Source organism: Esox lucius, chromosome 9 (genome assembly GCF_011004845.1).
Source record: "Esox lucius isolate fEsoLuc1 chromosome 9, fEsoLuc1.pri, whole genome shotgun sequence".
Lineage (NCBI taxonomy): Eukaryota > Metazoa > Chordata > Actinopteri > Esociformes > Esocidae > Esox > Esox lucius.
In genome coordinates, this window is record NC_047577.1 from 14283233 (window position 1) to 14299113 (window position 15881).

Here is a 15881-nt window from a genome sequence, read left to right on the forward strand (position 1 = left end):
GACAGCCTCCACATCTGTCCTCTGAGAGTGCCAGCCAGCTGATGGGCATCGCTGACATCTTCACTGACACCTTCGACCAGTTCTTGCCCGGTCCACCTTGCTTAAGGGCGTCCACCATCATCCCAGTGGAAACAAAAGGTGAAGGGAACGCGCCCTAAGCTATGTCAAACTGAGATACAGTAGAGGGTCTCAGACATTCACCTCCTTGAGGACAGTAACATGTCTCCGGATCATCCACACCACCAGTTTGTCCTGAATTGGGTGGAACAGCTGCACGGGGACAAAATAACAGAACAGCAAGGCCCTACAGCAACATCAAGACAGTCCAGTCACTGGGGCCAGTCTCCCAACCACCCCGGGGCATCTATCCAAAGCACTGCCCGACAAACGCCTGGGGCATTTTAAAGGACACACACACACACACCCCGGACATGCACTTTTAATTTGCTTAACTCTTGACAGAAACTGTGTTTCTGCTGGACCATGAGATTCAATAAGGATAGAGGCAGTTTGTATTTGCAAGGAGTTAGGCTGTACTGACTGACAGCACTCAGGCACTGACCCACATTCTTCCAGACTAGTTTACACCATTCAGTAATGCTTGGTTACTATTTATTGAATAACTAAAAATCCTCACCACCCCACCAAAATATATGTAAACACTGCAAATCCTTAATTTGCCACTTTGTTTGCATCCTTCTTTATCGACAAAGTGGGCTTATTCGTGTCCTTATTGTAACAATTATACTTTTCATTTGGAACACCAGCTCATGTTGTCGTGAACTAGTCACGAGATCCAGCAGTGTCTGGTTGTCCTCATTAGAGCACCACTTTTTACACATCCTCCATTGACCTCTGACTCCTTGACCTGCAATTCCGCTCACCTACGATCTTATCTCATTATTTCGATTTTACCATGAACTGGATGGATGAGCCAAAGCCTGCTGTTGATAAGCTGGGATTTTTTTTTCCTCATTCCTCATTGTGTCTGAATGGCTAAGCTTAGCATCTGGTTACCTAACACATGCAGGGATTTTTTTTAACTGGATATCTCTATCTCTTCAGAGACAATGGGTAATCACCCTTTAATTGCTGTGACGAAATAATTGTTCATCTTATGCCTCCAGGTTTTTGTGGAAAATAAACAGTGTGAAAATCAATGGGTTTCCATAGGACATGATTCTGTTAATGCTGTGGACTACCTCCTCAACTATTGTCTAAAGGAAAAAAATCCCAAGGCTTGACCTTTCTAAGAGCAGATAATAGATTTGAATGATGGGTCTGACATTTAGCTTCAAGCTTTTTAAATGGAGACACCCATCAGCCTTATACCCAGGTCTTCCTCCATACAGCTTTTATTATTTCAATTCATAGGATACATATTATACATCATAGATGTGTATATTTTTAACTCCCTCTGCAACACCCTGCAAATCTGTTGTGGAATAAACACATGATAAAAACAAGTTCTACCCACTGAGATGGACGGAACAGAATCCTAGTAGAGAAAGACAATGACAATGATCCCAGTGAGAGAACAAAAAGAAAAAAATCTGTTTGAGTTTTCTCAAATAGCCTTGCCGTTGAAAGTAATTAATTCAAACCAGTCGGAACATTCTGGAACATTTAAACGTGAATGGTTATTTTTGATATCCCATTCATGGCAAGTGACCGTGTTTTCCCTGCTTACACAGAGCTCGCTCACAAGATAGGCCGCAATTGATCCTTACTTGACATGATTAATCTGTGGTGAGGCTTCCTCTCTTCCTCTCCATCCCGTTGTTGGCAGTCATCAGATGGCTCCGGTAAACAGTACGCTTCAGAAATTCAGAGAACATCACACTGACCATAGCGCTTCTCGCATGACGATTAGCTTGGTCACTCGACTCACACCCGACAACTGGCTGAACATCAGCAGATAACGTTAAGAGGTTATCCATCCCACCTGTATTGATCACAGCTTTGTTACCCACCTCACACCTCTTTGTTCCCGCGAAATGCATTGCAATTACCAAGTGGTTGTGGAGAGAAATCTTAATTAGCTGTTGATGCTATTGGTCTGTGTGATTTCTAAGGGAAAGTGTTTGGAGAAAAAGTCCTCACCATTTTGGGCAATTGCTCTACAGCAAATAAGTACCGTTGATGCACTCATCACATGAGTTGTGTTTATCACGTGACGCAAACATGCTACACTTTCTCTTGCAGAGACTTAATCACCCTCATATTTTTACCTCAGAATTATAATTATTTTCTGAGGAAAGTTATGCAGAATGATGCTGTTCCTTATTATGTAATCTCCCCTAATAGTTGTGTGGCAACAGGAACAGATGGGCATGCCCATACCCATATAGATCCTCATTAACAATATGTGAAGGAAATGATCAGAAACTTGTGAGAAGGCTTTTAGTGTAGTTATGTTACCTATCAAATTTACTTTCACGTTTTGTAAGAGAAAAACTCTTTGAAAGCCGTTTACTCGTGACTATGTCACATGGCAAATAATATACAGTGATGGAAATCATCGTTGTCAGTTAATGCTTTTCCCGGCTTCTCTCATTGTTTAGTCTTCTCAACATAAAGTTTATAAAATGAACCACAGTAAATTCAACAGTGCTAAAGGCTATGCACAGAGTACATATGCACACACAACTGCCTCAGCAACAACCCCTTAATACAAGAGACACTTCTTAATACAAAGCGTATCACAGGAAGTCCAAAAGAGTTCCTGTTCAAAAATGTCAACGTTTGCCTAAATTGACATTAGAGAAAAGAGAAACTTTTGAGTGTCCCCGTTCCGTAGAAGCAACACTTAACAAGTGGGACAATTCAAGGACTTCTACCATGTACTCCTCTTAATGGACACAGAGAAAGGTTCTGACAGAGGAATCCAAAATGCAAGGTGAAATGCAATTTCCTCCTTCTAATAAATGCTGTCGCTTAATACAATATTATGGAAAAGGATTAGACCTTAGAAACTATACATTATATGTGACAAGGCCCTAAGACACTGGGAGAAATAGACCCTCCGGGACATTAATGAATGGCAATATTGGAAGGCACGGACAACAACAAAATTGAAGGAATATAAAAAGAAGGGAAAAAACGAGTGTGGAGTCCGCAGTCTGTTTATTGGCTCTTAATGAAAAACAATTTATCTAAATCACCACCAGGGAGGATTCCTAGTTAAAGCTGGGGATAGAGGGGTGCTATTTTGTCAGTGACAAATGTGCTGCTGTTTTTTCCAATTCAAATCCTGTTGTAGGGAAAGAAAACACAGCCGTTTGGCTGTGGCACTAGCCATGCCAAGGCTTCCCCCTTCTCCTTTTCTTTCTGGGTTTAGTGGTTTGATCATTAAAGGCAGGCGTGAGTTGTGGTTCCTGGTTTAAAAGATGTAGATGTTTCACTGGGAACTGGCTGTGATTGGAACATAATGAACTGCAATAAAAATATCTGCCCACAAATCATCTTACATGAAACATAGACGCACCCAATAAGGTCAGATTTCATAATAAAATATATTATAGTGAACTATTTATATATCTGCATTATACTGACATCCAAATAATGGGCTTTCTCTTAATGCAGCGTTGTGCAACGCTGTGTTTTTATAGTTTTCTTAGCTACATGTGTACAGGAGGGAAGCAAGGGAGTATTCATCATAAATGATGTACATACACTTCACCCGGGATGAAGATCCTTACAACAAAGCCAATTGAAATACTGTTCATCTGACTCCATCAGAGAAATAATGTTGAGCAGGTACAAATTATATTGGTTGGATTAAAATCATCAGACCTGTTTGGATTATCACAACAGCACCTATATATAAGAGTAACACAGAAGATAGAATTCCAATAAAACCAGAGACAATAAACCAGCTGGCATACAATTGCATACAGTTAATTAGAGTCAGGTTGGGGCAAGGATGCCACTACATATTTTTTTTTAAAGGGATAGTTTGACATTTTTGCTACTATAGCCCTTTTTCTGCTTTGTCTGCTTTCAGGTACTAAAAGTGAGAATGACCGGTCGTTTATAGTAACATGTCATGATAGTTGTTCCCATAGACTTCTGTTAATTGTGCTAATTCTTGTTAGCAACTGCTTTTAAACTTCATGCAGGTATAAAACATGTTATCACTGAATAAATCTGACTATGATGAAGTAGTGTACATACAATTATTTTGATCAATCTCTTTAAAATGTAAATTTGTGTTGTTATTTGTTGGTTTTAAAGAGCTTTCTTTGTTATTGCTTTCTCAAGAGGCTTATTTTTATGAAATTTGCAGCAATACATTTACATTCTTTTCTTTTAAATCATGAATACAGGAAAGGAGTATTTCTAGCGTGAAATTAGTCCACTCTGGTTACATAAAGCAGTCCAGACTGTGAACATTCTTAATTGCATAAATATTTGTATTTATTTCTTATCAATTACCTACACACTGCTCAAAACCAATTTCCCTGGCTAGACATGTAGCTACGCATGGTGGAGGGGATTTTTATCGACACATGTTCTGCAAAACAGCTGTCTCATAATTGCAATAACACAATAGCACACCATGTATTCTAGATCAACTAGTCTAAAGTACGTATCGCCATATGTCGTCCCATTAATTATCATGGGAACTTTTTTGGTTCTACTTTCTCTCAGCACCTCTCAGCTGACGTTCTGCTCTATTGTGGGATTCTGAACAGCCTCTGTCTAATAAAAGATAATTACTTATTTTGGAGAGAAGTGACCGAGCGACAAAGTGCAATCCTGATTGATCACAGGAACGTCCACTGAGAGTCCCCCCTCTTTCTGTCGCTTTCTCTGCACAAAGTCATTTATTGACATTTATTTTGTTTCTTTGAATTTGTTTGGTTGTACTTAGTTTTTTTTCATTTCTATATTTATTCATTTCTAATCCATAATTAAAGCCATTTTCACTTGGTAATTTTGTGAAGAACTTAGTGATGCATTTTGTTTTTGTAAGAATAGTGCTACATACATGACGGATATTGCTCTCAGTGCTCCTAACCCCATTCATCCTCTTTCTACTCTCTATACTCCTCTCCCCTCTCTTTACTCCCTCATCCAGATAATGTTACTGACCGACCCTGAGTTTGAGAGAAGTGTGCTCATCAGCTCGGATGAAGGAGCCAACTATCAGAAGTACCGCCTCAGCTTCTACATACTCAGCCTGCTGTTTCATCCAACACAGGAGGATTGGGCCCTAGCCTACAGCCATGACCAGAAGGTTAGCTCCATGTCTCTTTTTTTTTTGTGGGGGGGGGTTCTCCACAGTTGTTTACAGTGTGCTTTGGATTTCAGACTGTCATGCACAGTTGCCTAAAGCTCAGACTTGTTCCTGTCTACTGTTTTTGCTATCCTCTCTTTCAGTTCCAATGGCATTGTATTTCCGCCTCTGTACGATGCATGATCTTTTCTTACGTTCACATTGTAATACTGAAAAATATTATGCAGGTTATTGTTATTTGTGACATTGTTTTGTCCCTTATTACTTTGTAACTACATAGTTCCTAAATGTACTATGAACATGTTTACCACAAACTAAAATCAGAGCAGTAATATCATGCATCATTGCATCATTATTTCTGGAGACTGGACGGTGTCTTTCACATTCACGTGCTGACAGTTATTCCAATGGTGTTAGTAAAATTGTTATACATTTTCTTTAACTACTATTTTGAAATTCCTCTTTGATTGATAGCTGTATAATTACAACAAGGGTTGAGATGGTAAATCACAGATAGTAATATGGGACTTAATGTCCAGGGATGCTTTTATCAATATTCTACCCAGTTTCCAGGTATCCAAATTAGCTGGACGCAATTAACACTTCTTAATATAATGAATTAACAACACAGTGACTACATTTGTAACTAAAATGAATCATCATAACAGCAATATCATCTTCATCCTCCTCATCATTGTCATCATCAGATACGTATGCACAGGTAAAGTCCTCAATTTGCAGATTACTTAATCTGCAAAAGCACACACGCAATTTTACATGAATGACTAGACCAGATATTCATATCTCATCTGTACCATTCAGTGTTCTGAAGTGTAATGCCTTGGAGAACTATAGCACGTATTCCCCCATCCGCATGGACGTCACATTCCATTAACCCCCTGTGAAGTAGACCTACCATCATAGTCAATGAGTCTGACCTGGCTACCAAAATGGCTATCGCGCAGGGGAGTCTGATGGAGGTTGGGGAGGAAGAAGTCTGACACCTTTCGTTTCTAACTGACCACAATATCAGTCATACCAATGCCTGCTGACATCTCCCACAGATGTTGCTCAAATACGAGTTCATAGTGGAAAGGTATATTTTGCAAAATAAATCAGATGCCATTTCAGATAGAGTTCCTATTTGCTAACCCTTCTGTTTGTGATGGGCCGTATCTGAGTATACAGGTTCCTAACAACCTTTTGTACTGCATTGCACCCTTTATAAAATGTTGATGTCTGTTTACTTTTCGTTTTGTGGACATAGGAAACTCAGACAATAGAAGTATGGTACACTGGGCTAATAAATGTCTCATAGATTCAATGTGGAATCAAATGGTTATTACTGTATGTAATCCATTATTTCGTGAGTCTATACAGTTGCAACTTTAAAACGTTTATGCGTAAAGTACACTTTGTCACTACCTGAGTAAATGGTTATAGTTCCAGTTCAAAACTTCAGGTAACCTATTGTCCCTGCGACACCTTGGAACAAGAATTGGAGATTAAAACAGGCATGGATGGTCCCACGATTAGTTTTTAGCTTGGTTCTGGTGGTGGCTATTTGGCAATGTGTTGAACATCAGTTGGATATCGGAAAATGGAACAGATCTAAAAGCTAACTTTTTGCATGTAAGCATAGACAAACTGTTGTTGAATTCAACCAATACTCTGCCAAATTCTGGAAAATTGACATAACAGCCACAGCCAGCAACAACATGTGGACCGCACTCAGTGTTCTTCAAAGAGACACTCAACACACTCCATGTTCTTCTTTGTCAGCTATGCCGACTGTGCTGTTGGCACTGAAACATGGATTAACATATGGGAGATCTACAGCAATGTGAGAAAATTCCTTCTTCACTCTGAAGAACATAGCTAGGCCTATTCAGTGAGCACAGACAATGAAAAGCCGCTTATCCAGCTGGCATTTGAGTGGGATGTGACAAGTACATTTCGACAGGAAAAAGGAGAATGAAATCCAAAACTTTTCATGAAGTTCAACGCATCATGATTCAGGAAGCGAGAACTAAATGGCAAACTAAAACCCTTTAGGTACCATTGTCTATCATTGAATTCATTGTGTTTCCTGCATGTAGCCTGCACCTACTGTTTTTGGCAGAATTGTCTATATAATTAGTTGTAATTTTTGCCTTGACATTTAAATGGGTTTGTAATGTCATTATTTGCTTTTACAGATCTGACTATCATGTGCATACACACATTTGCAGTATGCATTACTTAATGAGTATAGGGACATTGACCGTTATCGCCTGTTAGCCGTGAGGTTGGGAATCATTTACACCTAGGCGTTGTGTGACATGCTACTCCAAAACCCAATGTGAAAAACCACATAAGCTTCTGTTTCACCCCTTTCCAGCCTTCTATAGTGTGTGAGAAATCATCTGATTTCTATTGCAAAAGGGCATATCTCTCTTGTTACAAAAGAATGCTTCTTGATGCGCACGACTACTTTTTCTGATATCTTTGAGTAAATTTGAACAATAGGCCCTACCTACCTTGTTCAAGTCAATCAGTGCTACCACAAAATATGCGCTAGTTGTCACCTGTCCTCCCACCAAGGATTAAAACAGCCACCACAGGCATATTATCCTGGAGCCTGGGCCTGGACTAGACTGTCCTGAGGTCTTGACTGTCAAAGAAAATCACCTCTGGAATGTTTCCTAGTGACTTCCTTCATAACACAATGGAGTTGTCATCTTAAGGGCACCCTAAGGGCAGAATATCAAAATCCTGAGGTATTTGTAAGTCCAATTTTAAAGGGGAGCAACTGCAAACCTGATGAGATTCAGTGATTTGTTTCTACAGAGCCTTTCTTAAGGTATTTACATCCCTTCACTTTCTCCACGTTTTAACTCTACTTTACTCTACTCGACTTAACTTATAATTGATTCAATATAGTATGCATAAATGTATATATGCAGTATAGTTTGCCAGCCATTACCTAAAGCCATAGTAATGATTTCATGAGCCAATAACAGCTCTTGCAATAATAATTCATTAAAAAGTGGTTTATAAATACTTTATAAATTATCAAAATACAATAACGAAACACCTTATAAGAAATCTTATTAATCAGCAATACCAGTGTTTACTAATTAATAAAATACTTTTTATGAAACACTAACATTATATTTAGTAACCAAAATATAAGAGCAGAGCTAAACCGTCCGAAATGTAATTCGATGCTCAGAAAAGCACCGGTAGCACCAATATGTTGGGTGAACATTTTCCTTTTCCACTATTTTTTTCCACTCAAACCGATGGCAAAGGTTTGACTTAATATTGTTAGACATTGTGAATGACTGGCAATTCAGATCAAATCTGTTCAATTTTTTCACAATGAAGGCTCACTGTCTGGCTGTGCTAACGTTACTTCATCTACACTACCATTTTCTTTTAAGTGACTTTCAGTTGTTTAATACACTTCTACTTACAATATGTACATAATGGAAGCAAAACCACATATCCCCAAGTGACCACAGAAACTACAATGTATACTAAATACTTGAACTCAATGGTCCCACCAAGTTAATGATTTGATTAACATATCCTTTATATAATCCATTTCAGACCCAAGGCCTTATCTTTCAGGTCCAACGAGGTGTGTGAGCGAGATGCAATTTAATACTAGCCTTGTGGCGTTAGGAATAATCTCTTTTAAATTCATAAGAATGGACTATAACTCGTGTTGAGGGGACTGGTGCATTTTAAGTGGTCTGTCTTCTCTGCTCCCTTGAGATGTTTGCCGGTGGCTCCCAAACCCTGCTTACCCAATACATCTCAGACTATAAAAACATTCAAAACAATAATGTATTTGCTTTCTTGCTTTGAAGCAAGGGCTGGGAGTGTCTTACATGAATAACTGAACAGCACAAAACAACTCTCTGTCTGAAGTTGTCTAGCATAGCAGCTTGTCAAAAGGTTTCCAAGACAAGCAGCTCTAATACTCAAGTCAATTAGGAGACTTAACAATTGAAAAGACCCAGAAGAACAAACTAGAACAAGAAAAACAGAATTTGAGATCTACTGTATCTTGCACTGCTTCTACAGTCATGTGAAAAAGTAAGTACACACCCTGGAAATGTCTTTCTTCGTACATATTAGTACATAATGTAATCTTCACATCAACACAACTGACAGATAAATGTAATGTAAGCATACAAATAACACTGAAATATTATACATTGCATACATATATACATACATATATGCATAGATCCGCTTCATCCGGGGCCGGGTCGCGGGGACAGCAGTGATGCTCAGACTTCCCTCTCCCCAGACACTTCCTCCAGCTCTTCCGGGGGGACACCGAGGCGTTCCCAGGCCAGCCGGGAGACATAGTCCCTCCAGCGTGTCCTAGGTCTTCCCCGGGGTCTCCTCACGGTGGGACGGGACCGGAACACCTTCCCTCATTTCGGCCGCCTGTATCCAGGATCTTGTCCTTTCGGTCATGACCCAAAGCTCATGACCATAGGTGAGAGTAGGAACGTAGATTGACCGGTAAATCACCACAACAGACCGATAAATCAACCGCATTACTGCAGAAGCTGCACCGATCCGTCTGTCAATCTCCCGTTCCATCCTTCCCTCACTCGTGAACAAGACCCTTAGATATTTAAACTCCACGTGAGGCAGACACTCTCCTCCAACCTGAAGTGGGCAAGCCACCCTTTCCCGACTGAGGACCATGGCCTCGGATTTGGATATTCTCATCCCCACTGCTTCACACTCAGCTGCAATCCGTCCCAGTGCTTGCTGAAGGTCCTGGTTTGAAGGGGCCAACACGACAACATCATCCGCAAAGAGCAGAGACGGAATTGTGTGGTCCCCAAACCTGACACCCTCCGGCCCCTGGCTGTGCCTAGAAATTCTGTCCATAAAAATTATGAACAGAACTGGCGACAAAGGGCAGCCCTGCCGGAGTCCAACATGCACTGGGAACAAGTCTGACTTACTGCCGGCAATGCGGACCAAGTTCCTGCTTCGGTCATACAGGGACCTGACAGCCCTTAGCAAAGAACCCAAGACCCCATATTCACACCCTCCGGTCCCCCTTCTTAAAAAGAGGGACCACCACCCCGGTCTGTCAGCCCAGGTGATGGACGAGTCCACCTCTGAGCTCTCATCCTCTGTTTCCTCAATGGAAGACGTGACGGCGGGATTGAGGAGATCCTCGAAGTACTCCTTCCACCGCCTGACGACATCCCCAGTTGAGGTCAACAGCTGCCCACCTCTACTGTAAACAGCGTTGGTAGGGCACTGTTTCCCTCTCCTGAGGCGCCGGACGGTTTGCCAGAATCTCTTCGAGGCCAGCCAATAGTCCTTCTCCATGGCCTCACCGAACTCCTCCCAGGCCCGAGTTTTTGCCTCCACAACCACCCGGGCTGCAGTCCGCTTGGCCTGTCGGTACCCGTCAGCTGCCTCAGGAGTCCCACAAGCCAACCAGGCCTGATAGGACTCTTTCTTCAGCTTGACGGCTTCCCTTACTTCCGGTGTCCACCACCGGGTTCGGTGATTGCCGCCTCGACAGGCACCGGAGACCTTACGGCCACATCTCAGAGCGGCCGCTTCGACAATGGCAGTGGAGAACATGGTCCACTCGGACTCAATATCTCCATCCTCCCTCGGGATCCAGTCAAAGCTCTGCCGGAGGTGGGAGTTAAAGATCTCTCTGACAGGAGACTCGGCCAGACGTTCCCAGCAGACCCTTACAGTACACTTGTGTCTGCCGAGTCTGTCCAGCTTCCTCCCCAGCCATCGGATCCAACTCACCACCAGGTGGTGATCAGTTGACAGCTCCGCCCCTCTCTTCACCCGAGTGTCCAAGACATGTGGCCACAAGTCAGATGAAACGACAACAAAGACGATCATCGACCTACGACCAAAGGTGTCCTGGTGCACTGATGGACACCCTTATGCTTGAACATGGTGTTTGTTATGGACAAACTGTGACTTGCACAGAAGTCCAATAACTGAACACCACTCAGGTTCAGATCAGGGGGGCTGTTCCTCCCAATCACGCCCCTCCAGGTGTCACTGTCGTTGCCCACGTGGGCGTTGAAGTCCCCCAGTAGAACAATAGAGTCCCCAGTCGGAGCACTTTCCAGCACCCCTCCCATAGACTCCAAGAAGGTTGGGTACTCTGCACTGCCGTTCGGCCCGTAGGCACAAACAACAGTGAGAGACCTATCCCCGACCCGTAGGCACAGGGAAACGACCCTCTCGTTCACCGGGGGGAGCTGGGGAACTATAAGCAAACCCACACCAGCCCGCCGCCTCTCACCATGGGCAACTCCAGAGTGGTGAAGAGTCCATCCTCTCTCAAGGAATGTGGTTCCAGAGCCCAAGCCGTGCGTAGAGGTGATCCCGACTATCTCTAGTCGGAACCTCTCAACCTCACGCACGATCTCAGGCTCCTTCTCCGCCAGCGAGGTGACGTTCCACCTCCCTAGAGCTAGTTTCTGTGTCCAGTGATTGGATTGTCGAGGCCCCCGCCTTCGACTGCTGCCCGATCCTCTCCGCACCGGCCCCTTATGGTCCCTCCTGTAGGTGGTGAGCCCACAGGAAGGCGGCCCCACGTCGCTTGTTCGGGCTGAGCCTGACCAGGCCCCATGGGGAAAGGCCCTGGCCACCAGGCGCTCGCATACGAGCCCCAACCCTGGGCCTGGCTCCAGGGTGGGGCCCCGGCTGCGCCAAACCGGGCGACGTCACGGTGCTCGAAATGTAATTCATCATTAAAGGGTTTTGAACCGCTCTTAGTCTGACCCGTCGCCTAGGACCTGTTTGCCTTGGGAGACCCTACCAGGGGCATATAGCCCCAGACAACATAGCTCCTAGGGTCACTCGGGTACTCAAACCCCTCCACCACGATAAGGTGGCAGTTCATGGAAGGGTTTATATACATTGCAATCATTTATTTATCAGAAATGTAAAAAATTTAATAATGTGTAGACACAAATACACCTCTGCTGTAGCATCAATAGCTGTTATTGGTGTCATTAGCTGAAATAACTTCATGTAGCTGCTTCTTGTTACTGTGTATCGTTCTTTTACATCAACTGGGAGGAAATTTTCCCTCTTTTCTTTACAGTACTGTTTCAATTATGTCATGTTCAAGGGCTTTCTTGCATGCAAGTCTCCTCACAGAATTCATTAAGATCTGGGCTTTTGATCCTCCAATTCTTCTCTTATGTTGTACCTTTGCTAGTGTGTTTTGGGTCATTGTCCACTTGCAAGATCCATGTCCGTTCAGCTTCATATGGCCTCACTTTCTCATCAATAATATGCTGGTACAATATCAAATTCACGGTTGACTCTGCCACTGAGTGATGGCAAACCCTAATGCCACTGCCCCCATGCTTTACGGTTGGTATGAAGTTCTTCTGTTCAAAGAGAGTGTTCGTTTTTGCCAAACTTACCATCTGGCATCTGTCCAGAGCATCCCCAAGATAAGCCCAGCACCCCCATTAGCAACCCCAAGAATGATTAGAGAACCTGTCGACATGCACCACTTGAGCTTAAGGCCATCTTTCGACCGACTGCTTTTGAAGGAGACAGGTGGCTGGAGCCAATTCTTTAATGAAACACATGTCACTGGAGTTCAAACAGCAGTGCTTGAGTGTATGGCACTCCCGGTGACATGCACCCCCTGTCCTGACCTGTCTTCCCCCAGTAAAAAAGATTATAACTTGTATTATTCAGACAAGTTAAAAGAAGGATATTAAATGGGTAACCACGCCTGGAACATGATCATGAAACTATTCACAATTAATACCCTTTTTCACCATGATTTATCTTCTAAGCAGTCCGTCTGTGAAATATAAAAAAGAGGTTTCGTAATATGTTATGTATGTTATGTTACATTGTGCTGAATGGACACAGGGAATAACACAATATTTACATGCACTGCAGATCGCCAAAGCAGCCATTAGATGTATGGGCATATTGTACAGGTCCAGAAAAAATTAAGAGACTACTGCACCTTTTTCTTTCCTTTTCAAAAAAGTCAAAAAGAGAGGTTTTGAGTGAGGAACAGAAGGGTTAAAAGTAAGAGACCACTGCAAATTGAATGCTTCTGTTCCTCACTAAAACGTTCCTTTTCAACTATTTTGAAAAGGAAATGAAAATAAATTTTTTCTGGAGCTGTCTAGAACTAGTGCTGTCAAACAATCTCAATTAATTGCATTATCTTTTGTAGTTATTTGTGAAGACTCTATGAAGGACCTAAATATTAAATAAGTGAAGGAGCTGACTATTTCCAAGTCAGTCCATAAGACCCGGGTGTCACAGCCTTTAAATATCAGCCACCCAACACACCACGCTAACTCCCCAGCATCTATTTGTAGCCAATGCAGATTTAAATAAAAGGTTGCTGGTCTCTAATCACATAGTTCAATAGCCTTACTGAAGGACCATTAGTTACATCCAAGTACTTGTGTCTTTATTAAATTCAACCAAATGCATATAATATTCTACTTGAATAATAGGCAAAGCCATTTTAGGCTACATGAATAGGCAAAAGTAGTCCAGGTGGTTAGAGAAGTTTATCTACAAACTTTAATCAGAGTAGATCTGTAATTAATGCTGAGCATGGAACTTGTTTGTTATTTACACTTTCAGAATGTGTTATGGTGGAAACGTGACTGGTGATGACAAAAGTGCTTAACTTAGGCTAGCATGAACATTAATCGAAATGATTTATCGCTACAAGCATAGTTTCAGCAGGTAGATTCACGCACAGCGTCTGGAAACTAGTTGAAGAAGGTCAGAGTAAGGGGAGGTTCAACTGTTCATAGTCAAGAACCGACTATTAACGTTACATCCTGATGTTGATTTTTTTATTAGTTACGTTTTCTAACAACTTTGGTACAAATGAACCCAGCTGGCTGGACTGTCTGGAGAAAGCATTACAGCGAGGGTTTTGTGGACGACTTCAGTCTCTATAGATATCTTCAACATATTTCATGTTGCTTGTTAATTATAACTACAAATGCTGAAAAATATCACAACTTATCAATATTAGCATACATTCAATTTTTGAAGTATAACATGGACATTTGTGGTTTTGGGTGGATTAAGCATAAAAAAAATCAAATGAATATATCTACATTACGCATATTGTCACATACATAATAGCACGTCGTTCCAAAATCTCCCATAGGTGTTTGATTGGGTTGAGATCTGAGTGTGAAGGCCATAGCATACGATTCATATTATTTTCTTACTCATCAAACCATTCAGTGGCCCCTGTGAATGGGGGCATTGTCATCCTGGAAGAGACCAAATTAGGAACCATCTGTCAACGTCATTTAAATCTTTTCCTCTTGCCGCCTTGATGACAAAATTGCGGTCAACTAGGCCGGATCAGCATTTTTACATAAGCCCCAAGCATGATGGGATGTCAATTGTGTCAATATTTATAAAAAAGAACTGTATTATACAATCACATTTTTCAATTGCACAAAAGAAATCTACACCAATCCAAAACACATTTTCTTCTCTTTCTTGTGATGTAAGAGTTGAGATTGTGTGTTAAATCTCAAATCTCTTAAATCGAGGCGTCATGTTTTTATGGATACAATGAAAAAATTTTATTCGTGAGATATTGAGACGTTTGGAATACAAAACATTGGCCTTTCAAGTAAAGCTGTTTGCTGGTTGAAAGATTATCTTAGTGATAGATCACAATATGTTCAGCAATGGCATGATTTTGGACAATATTTCTGTAAACACTGGAATGCCAGTGCGATCCATAATCCACATTATTCTTCAATCTTTATGGACTTGTGGAAATTAACTTTATAATCATGAACATTACTGTCATCTGAAAACTGTGGTTTATACTACACTGCCACAAACACAAGAATCTGAATACAGGTTTGTCCTTAATTGTCATTACTGTTTATTTTCTGACCTCATTCAACAGCCTGTTAGTACCTTAATAATGGGAGCTGAGACATAAAGTTAGGAACATTGGAAAGCAAAAAAAAAAAAAAGATTAGTGGGCAAGATAGAAAGTAGAGTAGTCAATTTTCCTTATTTGTTGCGTTCTGTATTTTGCCACCTTCCTTCAGTGGTGATTTTAGCATATTCTAAATGGCACACCACAGGCCTAGCAATTCGCAAACCAAGCCTATAATACGACATAATAACGTCTTTATTATTCAGACCTGAAGCTCATAACTAGAAAGTACATCTTCCAACTTTAATCAAGCAGTTAATTTTGAATATGTGATAAAGCTGACTTGGCTAATAGAGTATTGTGTACAGTTTTCTTTGTCTATAACAAAGATTTACCATCTGGTAGAGCGATAGGATGGTAGCTCTCCAGGAGCAGGATAAAGTAGCCCTGGTCTATAACATTAGTGCAGCGGCCAGAGAGTATAAATGAGAATTAGAAAATGCCCACTGACATTTCCTGCACACCTCCAGGAACTCAATGTCCTTTTCCTGCCTCATAAAAAAACGTCCTCACCATACCTCTCCATTTTTTTTGTGGAAAAGCATAATTTAACAAACACCAAATGCCAAGTGGGTGACCAGTGTTCGATCCTCGCCACGGACTGAACAAAGTGTGCATTAACATTTGTTCAGGATGGCCACAAACTTTGCTGGC

At 41.7% G+C, this 15881-nt stretch overlaps 1 protein-coding gene across 3 annotated transcripts in view; it reads left to right on the forward strand.

Moving 5' to 3' along the window:
• The window catches only part of sorcs3 (sortilin related VPS10 domain containing receptor 3), a 212391-nt gene that overhangs the window by 113267 nt on the left and 83243 nt on the right, over positions 1–15881 (forward strand). For all 3 annotated transcript variants that reach the window (XM_020049430.3, XM_010873025.4, XM_020049431.3), the window contains exon 4: positions 5084–5242. In XM_020049430.3, the coding sequence (XP_019904989.2) occupies positions 5084–5242 (159 nt within the window). The remainder of the gene's footprint in view (positions 1–5083; positions 5243–15881) is intronic.